This window comes from Vulpes vulpes, chromosome 11 (assembly GCF_048418805.1).
Source record: "Vulpes vulpes isolate BD-2025 chromosome 11, VulVul3, whole genome shotgun sequence".
In the NCBI taxonomy this organism is placed as follows: Eukaryota; Metazoa; Chordata; class Mammalia; order Carnivora; family Canidae; genus Vulpes; species Vulpes vulpes.
The window spans coordinates 18,987,236-19,001,777 of NC_132790.1; the positions used below are offsets into that span (position 1 = coordinate 18,987,236).

The window sequence follows — 14,542 nt, forward strand, 5'->3', positions numbered from 1 at the left end:
CTACATCAATCTATATCCTAAATTATAACATTCCTAATATTTGTCCTCTCGTATTTTGGATGCAAATCATAATATTCATGGTATATATATATTTTTTAAGATTTTATTTTTAAGTAATCTCTATACCAAATGTGGGGCTCAAACTCAAAAGTCTGAGCTCAGGAGTTACATGACTGAGCCACCCCAGGCACTCCTAATTCATGGTATATTTAAATTAAATTTTGGAAATTTCAAATATTTATATTTAGTCTTCATGTATATATTTATAAGTAACATCCAACTGTGAATTTCCTTATAGTGCTTTTTGAGATTTTACTATTAAAGTTTTGTAGTTTGATAAAAGAAAATGGTAAAGTTACCTTCCTCAGTGATGCTCTGAAATGGCTTAAAAAACATAAGAATTTTCTCTTACCTGAAAGTTTGGTAGAAAGTACCTTGATAAGCATTTATTAACTCCTTTGTGGAGTTTACTTGGGCAGCTTGGAAATTTTATTGTCTATGAAGGATAAAATGTTCACTGCAGCCCAAAATTGCCATGTGAAGGGAATACCACTTCCTTGCTGCATACTTTCTTTTGTTATAACACCCCAAGGCTAGTCTTCTTTAGCCAGCATGACTGTCAAAACTGAGAACCCCATTAGTGACTCTCTCTAGGCATCATCTGTATAGATATTAGCTCCAATAACATTATCTGTGAATTTTCCCATGACTGCCACCTGCACCTCCTTCTAACTGCTATGGTCAACTCTTTACCTCCAGCTCTGCCACATTGACACAGGGGTGATTATACCATCTACGAGACTTATCTCTTACAGACAAGGAGGGAAAAAAAATTGAGTCTTTGGTAGACTAAGGAAGACCACAACTTCATTGACACTACGCCCATCAAGAAGTGACTGCCCTCAAATCTGGGCTGGCTGCCCTGGACTGTTCCTGACCAATAGCATAAGATAGAAGTGACTTTGTGCCAGTCTGGAGCCTAACTTTCAAGGAATGGGCAGCTTCCACTTGGCCCATTTAAGTCCTAAACCACTATAAGATAATTACTTCCCTGCTGGAGAAACCACGTGGAAAGTCCCTAAGACTAGAAGGAAGAGATATCCAGCCAAACCCAACCTTCCAGCCATCTTTGCCAAGGTACCAGGCATGTGAGTGAAGTCACCCTGGACCCTCCAGAGCAACCTGGCTGCGAGCTGAGTATCACTGAAGGACCCCAAGTAATGTGTGAAGTGTAAGAAATGCTTAGCTGAGCCCCTCTGAATTCTAATCTACCAAGTCATGAGATAGAACAAAGCAGTAACTGCTTTAAGTCACTAAATTTTGGAATGGTTTTTCACATATTAATAAATAATTAAAAGTCTTTCACAGAAAAGGTTACTGAATCAGGTTTCTGTCAAAGCACATGACTTTAGCTCTAAACCCAATAATCCTATATCCACTTATATCTTTGCAACAGGCTACGGAAAATGTTCACTGAGGAAGTGGACTCCCGCTTCAATTGAGACCGGCAATTCTCAAATCATAACATGCCTAAAAACTGCCTGGAAAATTATTTTAAATGCCAGTTCCTAAGGTTTTCATCCAGTTATTCTGATTCAATAAGTCTGATACAGAGCTTAATAATCTGCATTTTAAGAAACACCCGAAGTATTTAGACACCAGTGGTCCCAGGAGCACACAAAGAAAAGCAGTCAGTAAAATATCCCAAAGCTGGTGAGGCTGTGAAGTAAGCCACCTATGGGAGGGAGAGAAAGGAAAACAGACATTCTTATGTCATCTGCCCTGGCCCCGTCCTCTGGTGTCATTTCTAGGATTCTCGCATTTGAATTCTAAAGCTCTGTATCCAATTAAAAACATGTTATACCTTTCACAGAGCTTTATGCTTTTCATTTTATTTTATAGCCTTTCAACTCCCATGTGAAGTATAACAGATATGTTACAGAGAAGTGACTCATCTACATCTAACAGACCTTAAACAGTCTGGGCATAAAGCACCTAAAGCTAAGAGGCCCACGCCTAGTCACTCTGAGGCCTTCATTTTACTTTTAAAAAGAACATCAGGTTCTTCAAATCAGGGACACCGCCACCAGGAACCATCTTCATCATCATCATTATAATCGCGCTTAATGATGAGGTGTGGATTGCTAATTCGCACAGCTTCCAGCAGCTTCTGAGCTTCCTCATCAAATGCTTCTTTGCACACCCTGAGAAAACAAGGGAACACCTCTTCTCGCACTCAGATTTGTTTCTCTGAGAAAGACTGCAGTAGACACAAATGAACATGGCTGCGGAGTGGGCAAGGAAAGTGTGAGGGATACACAGGAGAGGGAAGGCAGGAGGTGAAGGAAAATAGAAAGTAGTAATAGAAATGGACTAAAATTTAAGAGGATCCTCCAGGAGGCTTTTGCTTCTCAAACAAAACAGTACTACTGATAGCAAGAGCTAACACATAACACTATTATGTGTTATATGCTAGGCACCGTTCTAACTACAGGTACCCTTGGCTGTTCAAAGATCATACCTATACCACTTCACCCTTATGAGAGACCTACATTAGCAACTGTTTTTGATAACCAAAGGAAGTCTAAAGATTTTTGCCTTTCTCTCTCTCTCTCTCTCTCTCTCTCTCTCTCTCACACACACACACACACACACACACACACACACAGGTAAAAAGCGAAAATAGCACTTGGATCTAGCAAGCCATTATAGAGGCAGCACAAACCCAAGCAGCAAGAGCAGTGGCCCTTCCACGCCCCCATGCCCCTTTTCTGGGACCTACACTGCCTCTCAGCACCATGCTGGCATAGCTTTAAACTGTCAGGCATCTGTGCTTTATATCAATTTATTTTGTGCATGTGTCCTAAGTTATCAGAAAAGCCTGAAAGAGGTTATTGTTTAGGTCCAGGAATGCTCAAAAAAATTTCCCATAAAAAATTAATTGTAATTGCTTCTCTGCTTTACATCATTTTGGCTTATGAAAGGTTTTCATAGAAACACTCTACCTTCAGATAGTAAAGCAGAATAGGCGCCCCCCCTTCTGAGTCAGCTGATCAATCCTCATAATAAAACATGGGCAGATATCATTTCACCCATTTGTAGATAAGGAAACCAGAACACAGAGATTGGAGACTAGTGCAAGTTCAAATGTCTAGTAAGTTCCAGCTAGCTTTCAAACTCAGGTAGTCTTGCTTTAGAGTTCTTCGCTGTTACCACTATGCTACACTCTCAAAATTCCATGTCCTATGTGAGAAAAATAAATACAGGCCTCAAAAATATGCAAGGATCCACAATCAGGCTGATCCTTAGGCTGCAGTACACAAGTGGTTCCCCAAATCCCGTTACAAGAAACTTTCACCTTAAGAAGCTAATGAAGACTTACCCCAGAACTTTCAGTTTACATTCAGGAGACTTCAAGACTTCACATAACTTCATCATTCCTTCATACCCTAAAGTATTCTGTTTCAGGTTTATTTTTATCAGGTTTTGGTTGCTTCTAAGAGTAGATGAGAGATCCTGACAGCACAGGGAGGTCAAACCACAGTATTCCAATCTGCAGGGAAGAGAGACTAAAGATAAAAATTTTACCCCAGAGAGCAAGAATGTAAGAGATCTGTGAGCTGGGAGTGTAGGAGGACTCCAAAGCTTAAAATGAAGGGAGCATAATTAGAGTAAATTTGAAGAATGTAAGTCCTTCTCATATTCATTCTTACTAGATATTTATAGACTGAATATATCCCTTCCTAAATCAAGAATTCCAAGTTCATAATTATGGTCCAGGGAATAAATAGGAAAACACACTAAGAAAAGCTGAAGCAGTTGGATTTTTGATCATTTAAAGTATAGATGTGTAAGTAGACTTTTGAAATATGGTATTGAGTATTTCAAAAGCAAGGTATAGAATGAGGTCTCTAGCACTTGCCATTTATGCAAATAGAAATGCATACACCAAAAAACATATCTTTTACAATGATACAATTATATGGCATATTTCAAACACAGTAGGCCAGCTGCCTACACAAGGGAAGGAAAATGGTTAAAGGAGATAAATTAACCAATAGTCAACAGAGGACATTTGCATAAACCAATGATACTACTAGGAATTGAAGTATTTTAAACTCAACCTTCTACACCTGATGACATCTCCAAGCAACTAATCTTATGTTTACCTAGCCATTCAATAATTGAGTGCCTATATAGGTGCTGAGTTTAAAACATTTAAGTTGCAAAAAAAAAAAAAAAACATTTAAGTTGCTGCCTCCACATGGAACTTGCCATTAATGTGATAGACCAACAATTTCACTATTTATGACACGAGGTTAATATCACACAAAATAAACCATAGGGTAAAAAGCAGTAGGAGACATAAGAGGTTAAGCATTCATCAGGAAATAATCATTCTAAGTTTGCAGTCACTAATAATGGCTTCACAATATAGAAAATTAAAGATGCCTTGGTGGCTCACTGGTTGAGCGTCTGCCTTTGACTCAGACTGATCCTGGGGTCCTGGGATCAAGTCCTGCATCAGGCTGCTGCAGGAAGCCTGCTTCTCCTTCTGCCTATGTCTGCCTCTCTGTCTCTCTCATGAATAAATAAAATCTTTAAAAAAAATGTATAGATGATCTGAATAACAGAATATTAATTCACTTATATACAATATGGCAATCCATAACTCTTCATATTAAGTGCATCATGGTACACATAGAAGAACTGACTATATACTAGGTCATGAGGCTAATATCAAATTTCAAAGAACTGTAATCATGCTTAGTATGTTCTCAGACCACAATGCGAGAGATTAAATATAAAAAGATGACAAGAAACCCCTCATATTTGAAAATTAGGGATTATACTTTAAAATAACCTATAGATTGAAGAAAAAAATCATAAGGGAAGTTAAATATTTTAGACTCAAAAATAACAAATGGTGCATATAATATCAAATATAGGATGGAATTAATGCAATGATTTGAAGAAAAGTCATATGTTTAAGTGTTGGAAAAGGAGGAAATATTTATCTTCCAACTCAAGAATTTAAGAATGGTAAAATAAACTCAATAAAAGCAGAAATAAGATAAAATAATAATTAATGAAATAAAATATATAGAGAAGATCTATGTTGTGTTCTTTGAAAAAGTAAAACGAGAAAAAATTCAAACTGCCAATACCAGGAAAAGACAGGAGACATCACTAGATGTCTAAGTCACTGGAGATGATCAGAAGTTGAGTAGAGAATAAAATTTTAGACACCTGCCAATAAGTTTTAAAATTCAGATGAAATGGATAAAATCGTAGGAATAATCTTACCAAGAATTACTCTAGAAAACTTACATAAATGTATAATTATTTTTAAAAATGAATCAGAAGTCAAATTTCCACACAAAGGAAATTCTGTATCATATAGCTTTACCAGAAATTTCCACGAAGTTCAAGGATGAAAAAATTCCAATATTACACAAACTCCCCTAGAAAAGAGAAGAGGATCACTCCTGAACTCATTTTTTGAAAATACGATCATCTGGATACCAAAACTTGAAGGGGACTACACAAGAAATTTATAACCTAATCTCCTTTATAAACCAAGATGTTAAAATATTCATATAACAAACCACAATGACATGTTGAAACACACCTGATTCACTAAAACTTTAAAAATTAAGTCAGACAAAACTGGCAAGAATAGAGAACAAGAACCATCACACACTACCAGGGGCAGATGAAATTAGTACAATCTTTTTTTTTTTTTTTTTTTTGACAAAACCTGATAAATTTGAGGACCTAGTCCCCATGATGTAATAAATCTACTCCTGTTTACCCTTGATGGATATATACGTATGTGCTTCAGAATTCATTATTGAAATATTCATCAGAAGCACTGGTTATAAAATAAAAACACAAAAGTCCACATATAATAGAAGGGTTACATAGTTTGTGGTATAGTGATTCACTGGAATACTTTACTGTGATAAAAATGACCTAAAAAACTAACTACATGGGGATGCCTGGGTGGCTCAGCAGTTGAGCATTTGCCTTTGGCTCAGGGTGTGATCCTGGCGTCCTAGGATCAAATCCCACATTGGGCTTTCTGCATGGAGCCTGCTTCTCCCTCTGCCTATGTCTGCCTCTGTATCTCTTATGAATAAATAATTTAAAAAACTACATGAAACAACTGGATGCCAAATTCCTAACAATGCACACAAAAAAAATCATAACACAAAAGAATATACAGAGTAGGATCCTCTGTACATAAAATGCAGAACCTGGCATAATTTAATATATTGCCTAGGACTATATACACTCATGGTCACTGTACAAATAAATGATGGCCACAAAGATAAAGATAAAGGTTACTTTAGTTTCCTGGGCAAATTCAATTTACTGACCTGTTTTTTTTTGTTTTTGTTTTGTTTTTTTTTTTTTAAAAAAAAACAGGTTTATTTACTTGTTTGTATATATTTTATATTTCCTAGTGAAAATGTTTAAAATATGACTTGGCAGATTTTTTTTTCTGCGTATAAACATTTCAAGTTTTTATGTAAATTCCCAGTTAGTTAACATACAGTGTAATATTTCAGGAATAGAATTTAGTGATTTATCACTTACATACAACACCCATGCTCATTACAAGTGCCATCCTTAATACTCATCACCCATCTAAGCCCATCTACCACCCACCTTCTCCCTCCATTAACTCTCGGTATGTTCTCTATAGTTAAGGGTCTGTTTTGTATTTGCTTTTCTTGTTTTTGGTTTTGTTTGTTTTTTGTTTTTTTTAACTATCACTATCCAGCAATTGCATTACTAGGTATTTACCCAAAGGACACAAAAATGATTCAAAGGGATACATGCACTTGACGTTTATAGCAGTATTATCAATAATAGCCAAATAATGGGAAAAGCCCTAGTGTCCACTGATTATATATATATTTATATATATATAAATATCTCAATCAATCTTTGCCATTCAGTGGCATTATTCAGCCATCAAAAAGGTGTAATGACATGCATGGAGCTAGAGTGTATTATGCTAAGGGAAATAAGGAAAGAAAGATCATATGATTTCACTCATATGGAATTTAAGAAACAAAAGATGAACATAGGCAGATCTTTAAAATATCAGGAGAGAAAAATAAAAATTACAGAATGTAGGTGACATAAGAAGCAAAAAGGAGGTTGCCACTGCTGAAAATACACTCAGAAATATGTAGTATGGGTTAGAGAAAAGTGAAAGAAAAGGAGTTTTAAAAAATTTATAAAGACAGACAAGAGATCCAACACAAGCATAATTAAGGACCCTGAAAATCAGATAAGCAGAAATTAAAGTAGGAAACCCTACCAAAATAAAGAGCACCATCTATAGACTAAAATAGCACACCATTTCCCCAGAAAAATATTAATAAGGAAAATTCTACACGGGAATGATTGTTCCTGGAGAGCAATCCTATGGACATCCAAGACAAAAACAATTTTTAACCAGTAAGGACGCTGAAGGGGAAGAATCAGCTGGGCATGATGACCCAAATCAGTGGAACAACACAGACCACACAGGAGTGAGGTTAGAGGTTTGTTAAATGTGGAAGTATGGGCCACTGAGTATCTCTTTATTGGAGATGGGACTGCTTTGGGCCAATTTTTTGCTCCCTTTATTGCCAATGATACCAAGATCAGCAGGTCCTGCTCCCTCTCATGAGTTGTAATGGATAACAAGGCTAACTTATTAGGTTATAAGCAGGATAAAGTTACATTTCAGATCCAATAGTTACAATATATATTTTTATCACAACAATAAACAGTTGATGCAAACATAGATAAAACAGCACTTTCTTGAAAGAGTCTGGGAGACAAAATATTTGCGTTTCTCACATACAGAACAAAATTCTTGACCCAGAGGTCAATAATTCATGCAATACAAGTAAAAATGTACTAGCCAATATCATTTCAAGATTTTAAAAAAATAAACAATATACGATTGAACTCAAAACAGAAGATAAGATTTTATTAGACCACAGGCTTCTTAAGAGCATAGATAGTAGGATGCCTAGGTGGCTCAGTCGGTTAAGGGTCCAATTCTTCATTTTACCTCAGGTCATGATCTCAGGGTCAGGAGATCAAGCCCTGCAATTGGGCTCCACGCTCAGTGTGCAGAGTTTGCTTGGGATCCTCTCCCTCACCCCTCCCTCCACCGCTCCCCCTACTCACACTCTCCCTCTCTCTGCCTCTACCTCTCTTTAGAATAAGATATGTTAGGGATCCCTGGGTGGCGCAGCGGTTTGGCGCCTGCCTTTGGCCCAGGGCGCGATCCTGGAGACCCCGGATCGAATCCCACGTCGGGCTGCCGGTGCATGGAGCCCGCTTCTCCCTCTGCCTGTGTCTCTGCCTCTCTCTCTCTCTCTCTCTCTGTGACTATCATAAATAAATAAATAAATAAAAATTTAAAAAGAATAAGATATGTTAAAGATTTTAAAAGATTCAAAAATAAATCTTTTTTAAAAAGAGCATAGATAGCATTTTTCCAGATAGAAGACAATTGGCAAAATATTCAGTTTATTTATTTATTTTTTTTGAGAGAGAGAGTACACATGTGCAGGTGAGCTCACACAAGCCAGGGGAGGGGAGGGGAGAGAACAGTAGAAGGAGAAGCAAAATCTTAAGCACCCAGTGTGAAGTCCAATGCAGGACTCAATCTCCTGACCCTGAGATCATGACCTGAGCCGAAATTAAGAGTTGGGCACTTAACCAACTGAGCCACCCAGGTGTTCCAAAAATCTTCAATTTAATAAGAGAAGTTCATTCAAAGACAGATGGAATATCTGAAAGATGACAGAACATGGAAGAGCTTAAAGCTAGTACCATTTACTTAATATAGACTCTGGCCAAAGCACTAAGGAGGACACTAAGAAACATGAAATACAGCTTCACTACTAATGCTTAATACACACTGATTCATATATTTGAAATTCAGATTCTCATTTCTGATAGTAACTTACATTCTATTCCATTTTTCATCCTCTTTTGTGTACTAAATTTCTTCTAGCCACACTAGCCACCAAATATGTAGCATTTTCTTGATGGAAAACTGAACTCACCCAAGCCTCTGAATATTGCAGTTTGGATGTCTCAAAGCCTCACATAGAATTTTTACTCCATCATCCCGCAGGTCATTGTGCCCAAGGTCCAGTTTCTGTAGGTGTGAGTTGTTCAGAATAGCAGAAGCCAGATCCAGACAACACATACTAGTAAGAACACAGCCCATCAATCTGCAAGAAATACAGATGAAGTGAGACATTTGGTTGTGAAGCTTAATTAGTTATTCCTAGGAGAGAAGCCCAGGTATCTGAGCCTTTTCCCTGACCCCTTTTCTATCCACAATCCAGGATGCACATAGGAATGTCTAACGTTATCAGCAGAAACAAATGGGATTTCTTAATGAGAAGAAAAAGCAGTGAATAAAGCTGCTTTCTCCCCAAAACACGTTATCTACCAAGCTTCCCAAATCAGAGGTATATATACTTTTTCCTATCAAAACTAAAAAAAAGGGGGGGGGGGAATAGAAGTTTACCCAAGGAACCCACAGATCTCTGTGCTTTCAGTTTCTAATATATTTTTGAAATAAAAACACTTCCAAGGAATATATCTTAAAATGTTTTCTGGGATGGCTGGGTGGGGCGGGGAGCTCAGTGGTTGAGTGTCTACCTTTGGGTCAGGTCATGATCCCGGGGTCCTGGGATCGAGTCCCACATCGGGCTCCTTGCAGGGAGCCTGCTTCTCCCTCTGCCTGTCCCTCTCTCTCTCTCTCTCTCTCTCTCTCTCTCTCTCAACCATGAATAAATAAATAAAATCTTTTTTAAGAAAGCATTTTTTCCAAGCAGCAGCAGACTGCATATATGAATACATTTCTTTTAGTCTCCAGTAGGGCAGTCAAGAGCATTTACAATCTGGCTTCCAGCATTCTCTTTCCATATTTCATCCCCATCCTAGTCACCAACCATACACATCCATTTTTCCCCCCAAACCTACCACCTCTATCTTCATGTCTCTTCTCTCTTCCTACCTTCTGCCAAGGATACCTGCACCCAACAAAATCCTCCTCATCTTTCAAGGCTAAGGTAACTCAGTCCCCTCTGTTCCACTCCTTGCTTCTTGGGACTTTTGTCCTATCTTTATAATACATGGAATAGGGATCCCTGGGTGGCGCAGCGGTTTGGCGCCTGCCTTTGGCCCAGGGCGCGATCCTGGAGACCCGAGATCGAATCCCACGTCGGGCTCCCGGTGCATGGAGCCTGCTTCTCCCTCTGCCTGTGTTTCTGCCTCTATCTCTCTGTGACTATCATAAATAAATAAAAATTAAAAAAAAATTTATAATACATGGAATATGTTCTAACTGGCTTTGTATTTATTTCCCTGACCTCAGCATTTTGTGAGATACTGGAGGGCAAGAGCATCACGTTAGTAACAGCTTTTAATGCCCTCAGTATGTAGCTTATACTTGTTGTCAACTTTGGTTAAAAGAATTGGCATGGGCTGCATAGAGGCTGTGAAGGTAGCTAAGAAACCAAAAGATCTGTCTATGTGTTTATAGCAGTGGTGAGGAGACAAAGTGGACTAACCAAACATCTTGCATGTATAGGTCACTTAGAAATTGTAGCTGACATAAAGGTATTGGATTTAACAATAATTTCCATGAAGTAAAACTTTGTCTTCCAGTTGAAACTTCAGAGAATCACATCATACACGTTTTCCTGAAGAAAGTACAGGTATTTACGGGACTCACAGGTTGAATCGCCTTAGTGTTTACCAATGTGACAATCAACTATTAAACTCTTGTGGCAATTTGGCTATCCTGAGTCAGTCCAGTCAAGCCAAACACCTCTGGATATACCAACAATCTAGAGTTTATAGTTCTAAAATGCTAGAGTTTGACTTAATGACTTATCCAGGTGACTAGTCCCATGGGAGGCCCTGGTGGGAAAGGGAGCTAAGACCACTAAGTAACACCACTATGTTGCTTCACTCTAGCCACAACATTTACATATTGAAATATTAAACACTAAATATAGTGCATCTGTTAAAATAGCCAATAAGATAACTGTATATAAGTATTCAAACATTTCTGAAATACCATCATATGAAAAGGAAGCCTCAAAGTCCTATCTATGCAGGACTCACAATTACATATAGACGCAGCATGCATGTGTGTGTAGACCCACTCACAGAATGGGAGGATATAATAAGAACAGCTATTGTTTAATAATGACTGGCTTGTTGGATATTTTAAAAAATTCCCTTCCTAGTGGGTGCCTGGGTGGGCTCAGTCCATCCTGAGTCCATTAAGCATCAGACTCTTGATTTCAGCCCAGGTCACAATCTCAGGGTCATGAGATCAAGCCCAAGAATATGGCTCCCAGTAGGGTATGGAGTCTGCCTGAGATTCTCTCTCTCCCTCTGCTACCTTGCTTGCACATGCACTCTCTAAAAGAAAAAAAAAATTGTCTTCCTAGTTTCTTTAGAAGTTGACCTAGTTATAAACCTGAACTGAGGGGCGTCTGGGTAGCGGCTCAGTGGTTGAGTGTCTGCCTTTGGCTCAGGGCAAAGGGGTCATGATCCCGGGTTCCTGAGATGGGGTCTCACATCAGGCTCTTCACAGGGATCCTGCTTCTCCCTCTGCCTTTCTGTCTTTCATATGAATAAATAATCTTAAAAAAAAGCTTAATTGAAAAGAAAAGTAGAGCATAATTTCTGCCTCTTGGATATAAGGCAGAGGACACACAATAAACTCATTGGGGCACAACCAAAAAATAAAATAAAATGGCTGATGTTCAGCCTGTAGTCTCTGGTCCTTCTTACCTGAGGGAGGTTGACTTTAATTACTGTAGTAACTGTTTAAGAAAAATCTGATGAACATACTTCCCGAATTTGTCTCAGGCAGGATGAGAGAGAGGTAATCAGCTGTTTATTCTTTCTCTGACAGATACACAGCTCATCCCTTTCCTCATCTCCCCTGACCTCACAGTAGTGAAAGTACGTAAAGGAAGGTCACAGAAAACCTACTCCAAGTCCTGAAGGTTACAGCTTGGATGCCGAAAGGCATCACACAGAAGCTTTATTCCATCATCTTGTATCCAGTTTGACCCCAGATCCAGATGTATCAGGCTCTTGTTGCACAGGAGAGCAGACGAGAGATGTTCACTGCTAAGTGAAGTGAAGTGGCAACGCCTTAGCCTATAGGAAGGACAATGTAAGCAAAGATGGAATCACTGCTTTACTGGCCAGAGATTTTTATCTTTGAAAAGGTTTCATGCTCTGGTCCCTTATTTGCCAGCACTATCTCAAATATTCTCTTCCCTCATTACCTCTTTGCCTGTATCCCTTGGGATACTTAGGTTTGTACCAAACTGCACAAACTGGATCCATATTCTCAGAATTTTTCTTACTATAAGTGAAATGTTAACTTCTTCACACTGTACAGGAGTAATTATAATAAAGTACTTTTTGTACATAATAGAAGTAGCATTTCCAGACAGTAGGGAAAAAATTATACCATAAATAATTTGGGAAGGCAGACCTGACATATGGGGGAAATAAGTTTAAGCTTTATTAGAGTAAATTAGGAATAATTTAACATTTAAATTTAAAAAGTAAACCATAAGGAATAGGACATTAGTCTTTTTTTTAAGAAATATTTCCAATTATGACAAAACTTCCAGAAGAAGTCATAAGGAGAAAGATAATTTGACTTCACAAACATTTTGAACTTCTATATTCTAAAAAGGACTGTAAGCTAGGAATACAGCAACATGCTAGGTAAACTATTTGCAATATATAAAAAATAATGTTTATAATGTATATGTGCTATTAATAATCATCATATATAACATACATAACAGAAAACATCCAGAGGAAAATTGGGCCTACAAAGAGGCAATGCTTAGAATACTAAAGGCCAAAAATATTTGAGAAGATGTTCACTACATTATTTTTAGTTATTTTCAATTATCCAAATAATATTGATGGAAAAAAATAGATATCCAGTGAGGATATTAAAATGCAGGCCCCAGACTGCCAAGGAAATATGAACAATCTCTGAAGAAATTTAAGCATATATGACAAAATAAAAATTTTGCCTCTAATTCCACATCTAAAATTGTCTAAGAGCAATGAAGAGAATAATCACACTGTGATATAGCCATACTATGGGATGCTACATTTCTGTTTAATGGTGTTAATATAGATCTGTTCTAAGCCCAGAAATGGAGCTGGACAGGCAGACTTTAGTCCTGAATCCATCATTTTCTTGTATTAGGCAAGCAACATAATCTTTCTCAGCCTCACATTTCCTACCTGTCCAACGAGGCACTTAGAACCCGGATGGCCAAACTGATACCAACAGGTGCTTTTGTACAGATTAAACAAATTTAGCACAGGGCCCAGCATAGAGTAAAGATACAATATGTGGTAGTTATTAACAGCATCATCCTTGACATTTTCATTATGGATAACAAAGGAAAAAGGGACAGGATATGTTCATATTTTCCTTTTTAAAATAGATTTCAAAATGTAATATACATCAGAAGGATGAAAACTAGTACAGTCTTACACAAGGCTCTGGAGTTTGCACTGTGGATGTTTCAAAGCATCTTTCACAAGCTTTACTCCATCATCTCCCAAGATGTTATCCGCCAAGCACAAATGTGTCAATCTTTTGTTGCTGATGAGAGCCAAGGAAAGATCCTCACAACCAACTACCGTGAGGCCACAGCTTTCCAGGCTGAAAGAGAAACACAGAAAGGAATTATTCAAATACCAAAGCTCCTGTTTCTCTTCTCCTTTGCAGGGACTCTAGGCTGTAACTTAAAGCCCCTATACCTCTGCTATAGAATCAACCTTTTCAATCTACTAAAAATACAAATGCCACTGCAGCTATATACAGGGGAGGGGAAGAGGAGGAAAATAATAAAAATAAGCAGTCATGAAGAAAAGCAGCATTTAAAAGTCAAACTAGGGACACCTGGATGGCTCAGTGGTTGAGTGTCTGCTTTTGGCTCAGGTCATGATCCCACGGTCCTGGGATTGAATCCTGCATCAGGCTTCCCCCAGGGAACCTGCTCCCTTCCTCTGCCTCTCTCATGAAAAAATAAATAAATAAAACAAATTTAAAAATAAATAAATAAATATAAAATAAGAAAATAAACAAATAAATATCAAAAAAGGAAGGAAAGGAGGCCTTCATGTAGAGTTCACCCAGGCTTGACAGATGAGCCAAGTAGTGTCAAGGCCCAAGCAGTTTGCCCTTTCAGCTCTTCACTAAGCCACACAAGACTGCACAAAAGGATTCCAGGGAAAACAAATGAGCAAGACTTACGATAGTCTCTCTAGGTAACACTTGGGATGTCCTAAGGCCTCGCACAAGAGCTTGACTCCATCATCCAATAGGTGATTGGTGGACAGATTCAGAAATCTCAGGCTCTGACTTCTGATGAGAGCCTTGGAGATATTTAGACAGCAAAGTGTAGTTAGGTCGCAGGATTCCAAGCTGGAAAACAGC

The 14,542-nt window shown here is 38.1% G+C and overlaps 1 protein-coding gene across 5 annotated transcripts in view; it reads right to left on the reverse strand.

Annotated features, from left to right (window-relative positions):
• The window catches only part of NLRP14 (NLR family pyrin domain containing 14), a 125,587-nt gene that overhangs the window by 82,298 nt on the left and 28,747 nt on the right, over positions 1-14,542 (reverse strand). For 3 of the 5 annotated variants that reach the window (XM_072725730.1, XM_072725729.1, XM_072725728.1), the window contains 6 exons: positions 14,360-14,530; positions 13,595-13,765; positions 12,049-12,219; positions 9,087-9,257; positions 3,383-3,553; positions 1,862-2,204 (listed from right to left, as the gene is read on the reverse strand). In XM_072725730.1, the coding sequence (XP_072581831.1) occupies positions 2,072-2,204; positions 3,383-3,553; positions 9,087-9,257; positions 12,049-12,219; positions 13,595-13,765; positions 14,360-14,530 (988 nt within the window). In that variant the 3' untranslated portion in view covers positions 1,862-2,071. Of the gene's footprint in view, positions 1-1,861; positions 2,205-3,382; positions 3,554-9,086; positions 9,258-12,048; positions 12,220-13,594; positions 13,766-14,359; positions 14,531-14,542 lie in introns of those variants that run through there. The other 2 variants (XR_011995105.1, XM_072725727.1) reach the window with 1 other exon arrangement.